Raw genomic sequence first — 15,429 nt, forward strand, 5'->3', positions numbered from 1 at the left:
CTAGAAGTCTTTCCCAAAAAAGGTTAAACAAAACTGCAATATATGAGGAATCTCAAATGTTGCATGAGGGTCATGCAGATGTCATGAATTATGCAAATTTGTTTATAATGTTTAAGGAAAGGTATGCAAAACCATATGTTGCAGGAGAAAAACTCCATAAATTTAATTTTTTAATGAAGATTTTTCTCGGGTAAAGAAGTTACTGAAATTTTAGAACTTTGAAGTTTCATGAACAATAATAAGGATCCCCTTCCCCCAAATTACACTGGCGAAATTATAATTTTGCATACCCTAAACATGTATTGCAATGCATCATAGATACATAACTACTGTAAAACATCTTACAATAAGCACAACTATTTTATACATTTACACCTACTTTACATCATTAATTAAAATGCAAATCAATCAGCGAAATAACCCATTACAGTATGTTGAAGTGAAAATTCTGTTTCTGAGCTAAGAATGTCATTCGAGCTACTGGGAACAAAATGCATTAAAATGATCATTCCTGGAAAAGCCCCTGACACTGGTTTAGTTTTAAATTGATAACTTCCGTGTGACTTTCCAGATATAGCTTTGTATACATCACCAGCACCATTACACATCACATTTGGACAGCAGTTAAACTGAAGTGCATTTGGCAATGCTCACCCCAGATGTCGGAACTAGGATGAAGATTATGTTTGGCAGCCATGTACGAGATAGCTCACATGTTGCTATGCACAGTAACTAAGTGTTGTGACCTGAGAATTACGTATTTTATAACACTTGGTGTGCACAGAGTGCCAGTTGCGGCCATATAATCTAAATCACTTCTAACTGTGTCGTGTGAGACGTGAGGCACTTCCTTAGTGGCGGAATAGTTCCAGTTTTGAATGCAGAACCTTCCTACGTTCGAACATTCTGTGCTTAAAAAAAAACATGTCCGCCTGCGCAGCTCTTTTCTTCAGCGTTGGATTCTAATGATTCATTGTTTCTGCGTTTGTTTTGTTTTCAGATAAACTCGGAGCCTCCGACTGTGATCGCTCTGCGCCTGAAAGGGGGATATTAAACACCCCGAAATGCATAGGGACTGTAAAGATGACCAACAGAAAACACATCTAATTTAACGATTTGTTTAGTCTGAGCAACATTTTTACGAGAAGAAATAAAATATCAAGCACGGATCAGGATAATTTATAGAAAGCAAAACAATCTGAATATGCATATCAATGATTTCTTTGAATGTGGTAACATAAGCACAGGACACTTTAAAAAATAATTTTATAGAAAAATATAATCAATTAAAACGAGGTTGGAATGGTTTCACCGATAATGGTGTGCACCTTGGCAACGTGAATGGTAAAAAAAGCTAAAGACAGTGCCAGGGTGCAAATCGGCCAGCAGACATTCTTTGTAAACCTGTTCTTCCTCCGCGTAGCAGGGTGCAGCCCTATGCAACCCAGATAAAGTAATGAATAAACTACAGGCTAGTATACGGCTTCCGCCAAAGAACTGGCCAGACCATCTGATTAAATGTTGAGCTGAAATCAGTAAGTCAACCTAACAGTCCCAGGAACTGAAAGCCACAGTCACAGTGGATCCTTTGCAACATTTTAGTATCGCATCCGGAATCCTAAACTATCATCTTCTAAAAAGAGTGGAAAATAAGTGTGTTTGAGAGGGTGAATGACTCAATAGCCTGGTTGAGTAGATGGATGAGTCGGTGAGTAAGTGAAGGCATGGGTGAGTAAGTCTGTGGAAGCATGGGCGCGTGAATGCATGGATGGCTGAGAGTGTGGATTGGTGAAGGGACCAGGGTAGTGTCATGAGGCAAGGTCAGTGAGGGGACAAGGGCATAGTATGGGGAAATACCACTTTGGATGGGGCAAAGGGAGTATGAAGTGGGGCAAAGGCAGTGTGGTGGAGCTCTGTTATTTGATGCGACTCTGCAAAGGATAGCACCGTTCCTCAGCACCACCACCGCTATCCTAAGAGTCGCCCTCAAGTACCCCCAAGCCCCCAAAACACTTGGCTCCTACATCAAGGATTTTTTCAGCCCCAGGCAAAATGAAACATGTCTATTTGGGTGCTCCCTGTGACCTAGTAACAAGTTAATTACCGCAGCCATTTGTTGCGATCTGGTACCCTATTTAGAAGGCACCAGAATGCAGCTGCCTACAGTGTCCTCAATCTAGCACCGAGCAGTTCACTGATGGCTCCAAACATTTTGTTGAGAAAAATCCAAGTGATCTAAACCAACATTACTAAGCAGCAACGCAAACACCTGCTGTCTCACCTGGACCAAATCACTGATGTCACCTGCAGCAGCGATCAACGAGGACTCAGTGCTGTGGTGGACACAAAATCCTGATTGTGAGGTCTCAAGTAGGTGTTTTAGTTCCAGGTATTCAGTGAACTGCTGGTTGATTGCTTTCTCGAGTACCTTGATTAAAAGGAGAGCAGGGAGATTGGTTGATAACTGAAGAGGTCGCTGGGGTCAGCAAAGGGTTACATTAGCAGGGGTCTGGGCTCTGCATGTCCCCATCTGTCCAGGGAAGTAGCTGTGGAGATTGAGGTGTTGAAGTTACTGGTGAGTTCTGCGCTCACTGGGTTAGTTCTGAGGTTGAAGAGACTGGGGGTGGGCAGGGGTCGGTGGGTGATCCAGAGAAGATAGACAACATGGTAGCTGAGGTGGTTTGAGTGGTGAGTGGAGACCAGATGGAAATTGTTTGGATGGTGTTCGCTGGTTGGTTGAGGTTGTTGAGGATGAGAGTAATCCAAGAGAGTGTCACAGAGTTCTTGGGAAGGGAATAACAGTGTTCTCTATGTCCGTCGCGTTGGACAATTCCTTGACTATTTTGAAGAGTTCCTTTGTGTGGTTGGCCGCAGTGTCAATGTGGGTGGTGGTTGCTGCTCTCTTGGCTTCCTTAATGCATAGGTGATAGTTGTAGAGGGCTGCTTTGTGAGCACTCTGCTGGAGGGGTTCTTGGTGAGGTGACATCGCTTCTCAAGGTGGTAGTAGTTGCCTTTGGTGGTTCTGAGCTCTGGGTATCCCAGCTGGCTTGTTTTGAGGTTTTGTTGGCTTTTGTCGGTTTCTGCAGAATTACTTTGTCAGCACATTTGGTGATCCAGGCGGAGAAGTTCTTGACAGCCTGGTTCGTGTCTGCTGCTGTTTCAGGTAGTGTGGTGCTGAGGGCCTATGTCCACTGAGTCTCGGTTACCTTGCCTCAGCTGCAGAGGGAGGAGCTGAGGTGCTTGGCGATGCTATGTTAGGCATCAGATGGCGAAGTGAACAACAGCGTGGTCCGTCCAGGTGAGTTCTGTGACGTGGATGAAAGAGATTCTGTCGCTGGAGGTGAAAATGGAGTAGAGTGTGTGTCTGGCTTTGTGCGTGTATTCGGTAACCAGTTGGGTGAGTCCAATGTTCCTTAGATTTTTCAGGAGGGTGATGGAGTTGGAGTCGTCGATGTATAAATTGAGATTGCCAAGTAGGATGTAGTGGTGGGAGTTGATTCCTAGGTGGCAATGAGGTTGGAGAAGGTGTTGCAGAAAGCTGGTTGGGGTCTGTAGGCGAGGGTCCGTCTTATTGTGGTCTTGGTGTTGGTATGTAGGCGAAAGTGGAGGTGTTCCATGAGGCGCGCTGGATCATTGTACATCGGATGGTTTCATTGAAGATGATGGCAATGCCTCTCCTGTGTTGGTTGGTCTCAATGTATCATCTTGTAGCTGACAGGAGTAGCTGTGGCGATGTTGGGGTTCAAGGAGGGATTGTGCCACGTTTCAGTGATGAAGGCAACGTCAGGGGTGAGGGGGAAGGATCTGCTCAATGGGGTTTTGCTAGTAGGTCCTGGGTGGGGCGCTGGGGAGATGGGAAGTGGAAAAATGGTAAACAAGGCTCGGTGATAAGTGATAAACAATGGATAAGTGAGAAAAGGCACAATTACACTTGCAATGAAAGGAGGTCAGAACCAAACATTGCCTCCAGCAAGCTCAAATCCTTGTAGTCATCCATACCTTGCAAAACATTTATGCAGCGTGTCTTTACAAGTTCAAAACTGCACAAATTTGCAAAAATGCCTGGACGTATTTTGATGCTTGGACGTATTTTTTGTAACAGTCTGACCCAGAACAGACTCTTTAAACTTTACTTATGTGACACATTAGAAACACAATGAAAGAAGTTGCCATATCAAACTTCCTTGGTGAGAAGACGTGGTGCTATGGCCAGAGCTGCAGACTTTAGAACTCGGGAACCAGGTCCGAACCCCAGTGTCCACTTAACATCCAGTGAATCTGGGCAAATCACTTAATCTCTCCATCACCAAAAAAAGAATCTGACATTCTGTAATGGAGCGGATGCTCAGGTAAAGCACTCCAGTGTCTTTAGGCCGAGTAACTGCTACTTACAACTGCAAAAATAAAAAAGCCTAACTAATCACACTGGCAACATTAGTATTTTACTCTAAGGCAGCTGCCATGCCTTTTAATGGTGCTGGAGCCACCTCTGCATGTTATTTAATATTTAAAATGTTCACATTTATCTAAAACCGGTCTAGCCCTTGCTTCCTCTTCAGGTCCAGTTAAACGTTCTTGGATCCAGTGACTAATTTTCAGCAGTGTCCAAATACCAAGCAACCAACCTGCTGTCACACAATGACGGAAGGTTACATATGGGGTTGAACGGTTGCGCAAGGATACTGTTATCTTCGCGCTTTTTACTTTAAGATTGCGGGATGGTCACCTCACAATTAACCATCTAGTCCTTAATTAAACTACCTCATCTTCGTCTCTGAACCAGCAAACTTCAGAGTGGACGTCGACAGTCACAACACTCCCCACTCACTTGTAATAAGAGTTGCAAATCTCCACCTTTCGGTGGACAGAAGGACAGCTCTCCCATCATGCCATTAATATGGCAGTGTTCGGTATCAGTAACAACACAGCCCACTGCCCAGCAGCAGGGCTCTGCCCCACACGAACCCCTTCGATCCCCCGCCCCCTCATACACAGAAATGGTTTCTTTTCACACCCTAGGTGTCTTGTGTTGCCCCGGCGCTCTGCTTCTAGTGTGTCAGTTCTCACCTACCTCACCATGCTCCCACCAACTCCAAACACTACGAGCTCCTGCAAGAGTTGTATTCACCTTCCTGTGGTTTGTTCCAATTCTTCAGTTCTTTATAACCCCGTTTCCAAAACTGTCTATTTCAACATCAGCTGACTCGCCTCCTCACCGACTCAGTCTCCCTTAGCATAGCGCTTCCCACTCATGCACTGATCTGTAAACCATGCATCCCTTAGCCTCCGGTGAAGGAACAACATTGAGGGGGAAACGATGGCTTTAGTGGCAGGTAGACCGCGTGCCAAGTTACACCCTGAACACTGCACCCTTCCAGTGTGAGAAACGGTCTCTATTATTCCATTTATATTCGCACAGTCGCCTTGCCTGCCCCCGTCCGTACTCACCGTCAGTCACTTTCTTAGCCTCTTTGTAGTGCGCCCACATGTAGCTCTTCGTGTCCCGCTGGCCAGAGGTGCAGTAGGGAGCCCTGTCCTCCGCATGGAGAGGCGGAGGGCAGCCGAAGGGGCAGGGGTTGGAGGAACCAGCGTGGGCAGCCCTTGCCAGCACCGCCGAGCCAAGAGCTCTCGCCCGGCGTGCCAGGAGCACGGGAGCGGACAGAGACATACCGGGGGACCGGGGCGATGGCAACGTCCTAACGGAGCAGTAACAAACAGCCGGCGGGTGCCAAGACAGCCGGAGCCCAGCGAGGACGGCAGCTGCTTGACAGTGCCTCTCTGAGCACCACAGACAGCTCACACACCGAGTCACCCAGGGGGCGGTGCTCCGCGTGACTGCAAGGAGGACATTGCCCATCCCTCCCCTGGGCGGAGCCATTGGGCAAGCTCAGGGCACCGCTCTCTGGTACAGGCTGGGCGGTACCGCCGCCACAACCCTGAGAGGCCGAACCTGTCAGTACCTCCCGGGGCGGGGCCCAGGCATGGAGTACCTGCCTAAAACGCGTGGGCGGCACCGCCATGTTGGTTGTGGATAAACCCATAAAAATACTCTTGCAGTATGGCCTCGTTCCTGCCCCTTAGGTTGTTGCTGGTTATTGTACCCAGGGTGCGGCCACAGCAGGTGCAGTACTCCTCAGGCGCCCCTGTGCCGAGATATTAAACAAGTCTGTGCAGTGCCGCCAGCTTTAAATGTGTTACTGTTTTCGTTTGAGGGCGGCACGGTGTAGTATTTTTCGCGTGCATTTCTGTCGTATTTTCAAAACAAGAGTTGCAAATTGACGTGGCTGTTCAACTTCGTTGTTTTCTTTTTAGGTGTGTGATGTTATCTTTCTTTTCCCTCATTGAGTTTCTTATATTATGAAAATATGGTGTTTACGATAATTTACCCTTACTGTTCTGGAGATTAACGAGTTTAACTAGAGACTTGGACTCACAGGACTGCAGATAAGGAAATACTTTTCTATTTGTTCTGTGTATGATTTTCTTGGCTCTATGTATGTGTTGCTTTTGTAAGGGAAAGTTCTATGCATGGCTGTGAAAAACAGAATCTCAAGTCCTAAATATTGTGCCGAAATATTGTATCAAGAAATATTGACATCATACATATTGTGAGGGTTAGGTATATTGATAAGCATATATGTATCATTCTTAACCCCACATATTTGTATCTTGAATGAATATATAGGTGTGTGTGTGTGTGTATATATATATATATATATATATATATATATCTCAGTAGCAGCTGGCAACAAGGAAGAGTGGCTAGGCAGGCAAATAGGTGGTGGGTGGGTGGTTGCATGCATGCCAGGCGAGTGGTGACCATAAATAAACTGCTTGATGTCTGATGTTGTCCTTGCTCCGGTCCCCGTTCTGCTTCTGTCTCCTCCAGACCCCATGGGCTCCAGCCAATTCCCCTAACCAATCCAGGTGCTGTTACTCAAGCTGGTAAATGTGTGGGTACTGTGCACACTTGCCAGTACAACAAAGCTATACCTGACTGATGGGCCCTAATAGGAGTGAACCTGGTCTTGGGCTGCCTGTTGTGTTACGGTTCAGGAATGACCTGGCCTGGCATTTTGAGCTGGACTGTTCCCATTGGAGCAGGGCCAAGTCTTATTTGAAGATGGCTGGGTCCAAACTATGGTGGCATAATGTGCAAAATAACAATAGACTGCGATGAGACTCTGAATAATTACCAGTGGCTGAGATTAATTCAAGTAGTCCATCCATCACTTTTTTTTTTTGGAGACTTCAGTGTAGTGCTTTAGAAGAAACAGGTGTTCCCAAATATGGGTCCCATGCATACTGTGCCACTGGAACCAAGCAAGACCCGACTGTTAAGCCCTAAAAATGGAGAAGCCAGTCTTGGGTTGCTTGTGTTTTGGTTTAGTTCGGACTGGACTGTTCCCATTGGACCAGGATCAAGACTGATTGATTTTTATATGGCTGGATCTAAACTGAGGTGTCATGGTAAGCAAAATAACAATGGGCTGGGATGTGGCCTGAATAATTACCAGTAGCTGAGATCAATTAAAACATTCCACCCACCACTTTTTTTGTATACTTCAGTATGATGCCCTAGGTAGGGCAGGCATTCCCCCACATGGGTCCTGTGCACACTATGCCATTGGAATTAAGCTATACCTGACTAATGAGCCCTAATAAGGGAAAAAACAGTCTTTGGTTGCTTGTGTTCTGGCTCAGGGACGACCTGCCCAGCAGTTCGGGCTGTACTGTTCTCACTAGAGCAGGGTCAAGACTGATTTGCTTATGCTGGGTCCAAACTGAGGTGGCATAGTGTGCAAAATAATTATGGACTGCGATTGTTTCAAGCATTCAATCCATCACATTTTTTTATATACTTCAATGTCACTGTGCACATCAGCGTTTGGTCGCATGGCCTTCCTGGTCTTGCTCTGGGCTTAATTTCCTAGTTGCCAAACTTAATGTAGATTAATTGCCAAAGTTATCAGTAAATGAATCTTTTATTGCACCTCCCATGGATCTGTTCAAAACTTGACATAACCAATAGAATGCTAAATCTACTAAACATCTGGCTATTTGTTCATTGATTCTTTTGATGATGATACATGTATCAGCTGAACCCTTCTTTGACCCACCCCTTTGAAATCTTCCTTAATTTCATGGACCTGCATGAAATTGAGACACAAGACTAGGCTAAACATGCTAAGTCACTGCCTAATTTCATGAAGATTCATCAAAGGGTGCCAAAGTTATTAGCAAGTCAAACATGTTTTTTTTTTTAAAAAAACCTTGTCTATCCTGCTCCATTGGATCTGCAAATAACCTGAATTAGCTGCATTATGTGTATTTTGCAGCTTGCTTGACAGGAATGATCCATATTCATCAAACAGCACCATCGATATAAGTAAATGAAAATGTTATTGCCCATCCAGTTTAACTTTGTCACTCCTGCATGTACTGCCACAAAACTTGTCATGGTAAGAACAGTCTAATCCTTTTAAGCTCCAGTCGAATTTTGTGCAGATTCAGCACACACTGCAAAATTTATAAACAAATACATTTTTGGCCTTCCCCTTTGAGTTTCCCCCAGAGATGGATCTGTACAAATTTGAACACATGGAGAGTAATCTCATCATACTAGGTGTCTGCCAGGTTTCATGCACACTCATCAAATTCTACCAAAGTTATAAGCAAATCAACAAATGGTTTTTCAACTGATAAGTATCGAAAAGCATGAACACCTTTAAAACACATCCAGAATCTTTTGTTAAATGCTAATATGTCAGATACTACAGAACAAATTTACACCAAACCAACAAAAACATATTTTGCAGAGTTGGATAATTAGATGAAGTAGGCAATGAGAGCTGAAACTATATTCTTGACCGCATTATTTGGAATGGAGTCAGTGTTCAGCAAAGTGAAAGGATGGCCTGATAGACACAAGTGTTTATTACTGCAGGTTCAGTAAACAGCTCAAAAGACAGCAATAATGGATAGTGTATCCGATGGAAGAATGGGACAATCTTTTCGGATACATAGCTCAATTTTGTTTATCCTATCTGTCTTATCCAGGTGTCTGGTTGACACCTGTTCGGTATAAGTCAATAAGGACGCTCAATGAAGGACCACACGCCAATTATAAATACAACTTAGCTTTACTAGAATTGCAGGTAAAATGTAGGCATTTAGCACATTAACAATAGTAGAATAAGAATAGCAATGAAAAGCATCTATTTATATATATAAGCAATTCATTGACAGATATAAGTTTTAATTTACTGTATACTAAAATGCATTGCACTATGATATTTAGGAAGCAGAATATAAATAAGTTGAATACTTCAGATAAGCTTTGATTTACTGCACACCAAAATGCATGTTTCAATTACTGCAGCAGGCTCTCACTACGATGTTCAGGAGGCAAAATATAAACAAACTGAATACTTCATTTAAGCTTTGATTTACTGCACACCAAAATGCATGTTTCAGTTATTGAAGCAGTTCACACTAATGGGTTTAGAAAGCAAAATATAAACAAGCTGAATACTCCAGGTTATAAACACAGTGCTGGCATAAATAATCAGTCATAATAATAGAGCAGAGAAACAAAGGTATTTTATCCTTGTGTGGAAACTTAACTTAATCCACAACATGCTGGGGAGCCCTCTACTGCCTGCTTGGACCTCTCTCCCCCTCAAGCACCACGAGCAAACAGGGAGGCAGCGCTGGGCCATGGCAGCTTCCACAATTCCATCTGCGAGCTTCCAAATCCTTCACCCACAGTTCAGTGCTTAAATAACTCGAAGCTTGGATTCTATCTCATTCTGGCATTTTCTAGCTAATGTTATCAGTACTTGGCTGCTCTGCTCTGCTCCAGCCTTTGTTTTCATTCCATCTTCTCCCTGTTCTCGTTCTCAAGGTTGAGACGGAGTCTTCTACACAAACAAGCGTGAAAATAATATCATGAACTTTTCCACGATGTTTGGGAGGGGGTTTCAACAGGCATTAAGCTCATCTACACTGCTCAAGCTAATTAACCCTTCGCGTTACAATGTCTTCCGCATCTTTCCCTAATACTGCACACTATCTATGAATAAATTGAAGAAATGTTCACAACTTTCTTGAGATGGAGAGAGGTCAGGTGGTTGGTGGACTTCTTGACAGTGTTGAGGAGCTTTCTGGATTGATTTTTGGCCATACTGATTTCTCTTTTGAAAAATGCAACTTTTGCCTTACAAACGGTATGCTTGTATGGTTTAGGCATGAGTCAAAGTTTTTGCAGTGTTTGTTTTGATAGGGTTTGTTCCTAGGTGCGTACTATGGTTCTGGGGTTTTTCTAGTCACTTCTAGCAGTAGTGTTGTTGTTGTTCAGTGTTTTGCATTTAAGTGGCGCAAGTTCTTTTGCAACTTCTATCATTATGGCAACTCTGCACCAAAACATCCACATTTAGACAAACCTAGAACTTCAATAGTGTGTTGGGTAATGGGGTAATGTCGCTATGTGTTGTTTGAGGACATAGGCTTTGAAGTTATTTTGAAACTTAGTAGGGAATGGGTCGACACTATTGAAGTTCTAGGTTTGTCAAAATGTGGAAGTTTTGGTGCAGAGTGGGGAGAAAGGCAAAAGGAAGTAGTCAGAACAGCCTACAGGTATCAGGGACAGGCATACAATGAGGTCCTTTTTACTGATGATGAGGTTGAGGATAGATCCCTTCCCTTGTTTGAGGTTGCCAATACCATCTAGTACCCTGGTAAGGTTAGGGTTTCAGATGGGGCACCATGAGCTATCTAGGAATTGTGTCAACATTTTCTGATGGTACAGACAGTCTGAGTCCTTATATCCTGAAGTTTATGTTAACCTGATATACAGTTTGTACTGATTAAGTTGGAATGTGTAACATGGCACCACCAACATTCTAGGTCAATACCCATTTAATGGTTTTCCTGAGTAGTTCTTACGTGTGCCCAAGGTCAATTTTTCACCCCTCTACTGTTAAAGGAAAGAACAAAATGAGAGGATATCTCACCACCACAGACATCAGTAGAGAACGTTATAGAACTATATTTAGTTAAAGAGCAGTACAGGCCCGAGCTGCAAGGACACACTTAGGTGAGAGTTCACCAGAAAGCAGAACACTTATTGTCAATAGAGGCGTGACTTAGAAAATATTGGTCAAAGGTAACTTTGGTGAAGAATATACAGAGACAGATAAGAAGTCTTGGAAACAGAGCGATAAGCACACACTCAGGGAAGGAATGTTAATGTTTTATCAAAGCTCTGTTAGGATTATGATAAGGGGAAACTTAGAAGAGGTCACAAGTGTAAAGACGCAGGTGATGTGGTGTTTATGTGAAAGTATAGTATTAACTTTTTATTCTGTGACCTGCTATTGGTTTTTAAAATATGTGTGAAGTCAGCATTTTTGTGACTATATAAAGGGCTGCTTGCAAGCAGTCTTTTGATATCAGCTTTTCAGCTCTACGGAGGTGACTGGTCTCCCGGCCATTGTGATTAAACCTACTTTTGCCTTACCAGGGAAGTCTTGCCTCTCTTTATTCCAGTTTTCCCCCAACATTACTGAGACATCCATGGTGTGAGGGATTAATCCTCCTGGGCCTAATGGGAAACCCCTATTTTAGCCTGAAAGCTATTCAAGCTTGAACCTCTAAAAGGATTACCCCGCTATAGTATTTTCCTCTCTGAATGCCATTCACTAAAATGGCAAATGCAATTAATGCTCCCGTTAATTGTAGACATGCTGTTACAGCACATATATTGGCATAGGGACTACTTCTCATGGGTGGAGAGGTTACATTCATTGTAGAGGCACACCAAGCATGTAAATGAAAAGTAGTTTTTTATTGTTGCATCAATTCTCCTGCAGCAGATGCCACAACACAAACATTTCATATATACACAGAGGCTGCATTACATAATAGGTGTACAGGCCTTATCAATTAGAAATAGCATTAGCTTTTCAGAAACATCATGATGGGCCTTCCCACATCCACTTCAGAATACAAGATTGGGTCCCCTAAGCAATGACCGGTCCACCTGGCCAGTTCTAGCCGGCTACACACCATACCCTAACTTAGCACCATTAAATGCTGATGAATTCTGTACCTTGTACACAGGTCTGGTTAAACTTATGTAGAGCAGTGGTTCCCAACCTGTGACCCGCGGACCCCCAGGGGTCAGTGACACATTCCCAGGGGGTCCACAGGCCTGGGCTGGGAGGAAGGCACTTCTGCAGCTGGGGCCTCTGACATACACATGTGTGTGTGTCTTTATATTTGTTACTTCCTTTGTTCAGGAGCTTTAAAAGCACTCCAAAGCTCACATGTTAACTCTAGTGATTAATGTACCTGCTGGAGAAGAATGAGAGTTTTGGGCAGTGGCAGTTTTGACTCAGAGGTAGCGCAAGTGGTTAATATGCCTGCTGCAAAGGACGTGTATCATGTAAAGAACAGTATTTTCTGTGGGTGGCACAGTGGGTTACTGCTTTTGTCACAGAGATTCTTTTGTTACTGTGCAGTTCATAATTGTAATCTAGCACAGCAAGCTATGAACTGCCATTAAAGAGCTGCATGCATAATGCGTGGCACAAATTAGAAAGTTGTTTTTTCCTAGTCTTTCATTTTCCTTATGCTGGTAAAAAAGGTTTGCTTGTGTAGAAATACATTCTTATTATTAAAGACAATGCTAACAACTGTGTTGTGTTACGAATCCTGAGTTTGTGCTTCTCCAGACCAAGCACTCTTAGAAAATACCTACCAGTAATATGTGAATCCTGTACCTTATAGCCCCTGTAAAGTGCTCTGACACCCTACAGCGGTATGAGAGGTGCTTTAAAACAAATGAATTACATATGACAAAGAGGCTAGGGAGAGATGAGAGGCCCTTATGGTTTATTTCCTTTCCCCACCACATATATTTATGTAAAAAAGCTTTCTCAGATCTTACGTACCTACAAAATAATAACAGAAATCGCCCCGGAAAGTTAGAATCCGACCTGAGGAGCCACCTTTCCTATATAAAACTAAACATTGAAAAGTTAGTCGCCGAGATGCAGTGCCAACCCTCCCAATAAATTGTTTCGATTTTTGCATATTTTTTCAGTATAAAAGAATTATATCTTTAGTAATTTGAGTATTTGTTTGGTGTGCACTATTTATTGCGCATGACTGTTTTAATGATTGAAATTTAAAATGTACAAGTTGCTTGGGGGTCCCCGGCTTCCAGTAATGATGCAATGGGGTCCTCAGGAGTCAAAAGGTTAGGAACCACTGATGTAGAGGTTTAGCGCAGTTTGCTATGCGTACAATAACAACTGCCCCAGCAAGGGTGTTCAAGCTGTGCAGCCACAGTTAGATGTGCTTGCAATTAGTCATTTCACTATTAACACAATTATGTGTAGGGTTTCCACCCGGTGGTAGGAAATCGCTTTTTGGATTGTACAACAAACAAACCAGCTCGAAGCAGTTTTTCCCCATATGGGACCCTAAGAAAAACATAGAATTCTTCCAATGTGTCTACCACTTGGTATGGTTCCCCCACAAAAGACTGTGCCAACTGTCTTTGCTGCCATATATTCCATAATATACAGTACACCGCCTCTTGCTGTTTTGCCTGAAGTGCTAAGGCAGATTTAAAATGAATATGGGGCAGCTCTTGCCCTGGATTTGGGGATACAGTAATTGTCAACTTTGCCACAGTTTCCTCAATTATTTAAAGTATTATTAAAGAGGAGGCAGCAGCACTTGCAGTATGCCAATGCCTCTGTCAGGTTCCTGCTGTGGAGTGCAAATTACCAAAAATTATTGCTGACACCTATACATCTATAGGTCAAGATAATTTGGGAGCCAGGCCTCATAAACCTCCGCTTCAAGGCAAATCTGAAACTGATAATATCAAGTAGGCACCTGAGTCTTCTAAAAAATGCTGGGACAAACAAAAAAATAAGGATAAAACAAAAACACAGGATGGACCTCCGCAACCGGAACCCAATGAAAAACGTTCTAATGTATGTAACCATGATACACTTAAACAGCCTGATAGTTATCAGGACAGTGATACATGTCCTTCTCGTTCCTTTCAGGACTCGGCAATCAGAGAGAGAAGGACGACCCAAACGCAGGCATGAAGAGTAGTGAAACCGAAAACGGACTCACAATGTTCATCTGACATCATCATAAAAAAAGAAGAGAAACTTCCACAACAAAAACCCCAGTTTAAAAAGAAGGTGGCAGGTATTTCATCTAGAGAAGCCACACATATTAAGATGCTCCTTCAGAACAAGACGTGGGCATTGACACATTTACGTCCTGTCTTCTCATGAGATCGGCGCTTTGTTGGTCTGGTTAAGATATGTCCTGGCCTTTTTTTGTGGTCTGCTGCAGGAGTTGTTGCCCGTTGCTGGATTCAGTTCGAGCTGTTCTCGGCATTAGGATATATATTGATGGTTGCTACTTACTAGTATTCTGAGGAGATTGATCTTTGTAACGTGTTGTGGGTACTTGCTATTGTATTTCTTTGGTCCTGAATATGACCCGCTGGCAATTAATTTACCCTGTGGGTGCTTCCTATTGTATTTCTTTGGTCCTGAACATGACCCCGTTGGCAATTAATTTACCCTTCGGGTCAAAACTTCAACAATATTTACCTTAGGACTGTACTTAAAAAGTTGTCAATTTAAGACATTCAAATTATGGATGCTGTATAATTGTGAATACTGAATGAGTTATCAGCCACAGTCCTATGTGTATATATTTGTAAATATTCACGGATGCACTTTTTCACCTATTTACTTTTTCACTGCGCCGTCACTTTTTATAAGAGCACCTCAGTTTAGGATTGTTGTATTTATCTTGGACAATATCAGTGAAATCTGTTCTTAATGTGTATTTTTGCTAATAAGAAAGGATTTATACATACCTCAAAAACATTAATGAAAATGTTTAAATAGCTAAGGAATTGAAGGGAAAATTTATTTATACAAGTAGTTTTGATGTACTTTTGTGGGGGAATTTTTATTGTGGAAGTCAAGACTGACACTTCCCCTGCAGGGACCATTTTGTTTGTTTCTAAACTGCTAGACAGAACAGTAGAGGTCACGGTAGTTTGCAAGACTCTTCTAGAGTTTCTGGTTTTGAGAGCAACTAGTAAATCTATTTAAATAGAAACGCCAGATTAGCGGGTAAGCCTCCTTCCTGACAGACTTAAGGATTTGGACATCCAAATTCAGGGCAACATATTGCGTTCTATTTAAGTAATTTTCTGGGAGCATTCTGGGAGCATTTTCTGGGAGCATTTCTGGGAGCATTTAACATATGACATTTTCTTTGCTGAAGTAGATTTGCGGCCTGAGTTTGTTAGAAAAGTCCAGCAAGGATAGGATGTAATTATACCTTCCTTCTCTGTTCTTGTCCCTGAATAGGTGT

The 15,429-nt window shown here is 42.9% G+C and overlaps 1 protein-coding gene across 2 annotated transcripts in view; it reads right to left on the reverse strand.

Moving 5' to 3' along the window:
• Nucleotides 1-5,959, reverse strand: part of NT5DC3 (5'-nucleotidase domain containing 3) — a 390,067-nt gene extending 384,108 nt beyond the window's left edge. For both annotated transcript variants that reach the window (XM_069228992.1, XM_069228993.1), the window contains exon 1: nucleotides 5,449-5,959. In XM_069228992.1, coding sequence (XP_069085093.1) covers nucleotides 5,449-5,878 — 430 coding nt within the window. In that variant the 5' untranslated portion in view covers nucleotides 5,879-5,959. The remainder of the gene's footprint in view (nucleotides 1-5,448) is intronic.
• Nucleotides 5,960-15,429: the final 9,470 nt, after the last annotated feature.

This window comes from Pleurodeles waltl, chromosome 4_1, assembly GCF_031143425.1.
Source record: "Pleurodeles waltl isolate 20211129_DDA chromosome 4_1, aPleWal1.hap1.20221129, whole genome shotgun sequence".
In the NCBI taxonomy this organism is placed as follows: domain Eukaryota; kingdom Metazoa; phylum Chordata; class Amphibia; order Caudata; family Salamandridae; genus Pleurodeles; species Pleurodeles waltl.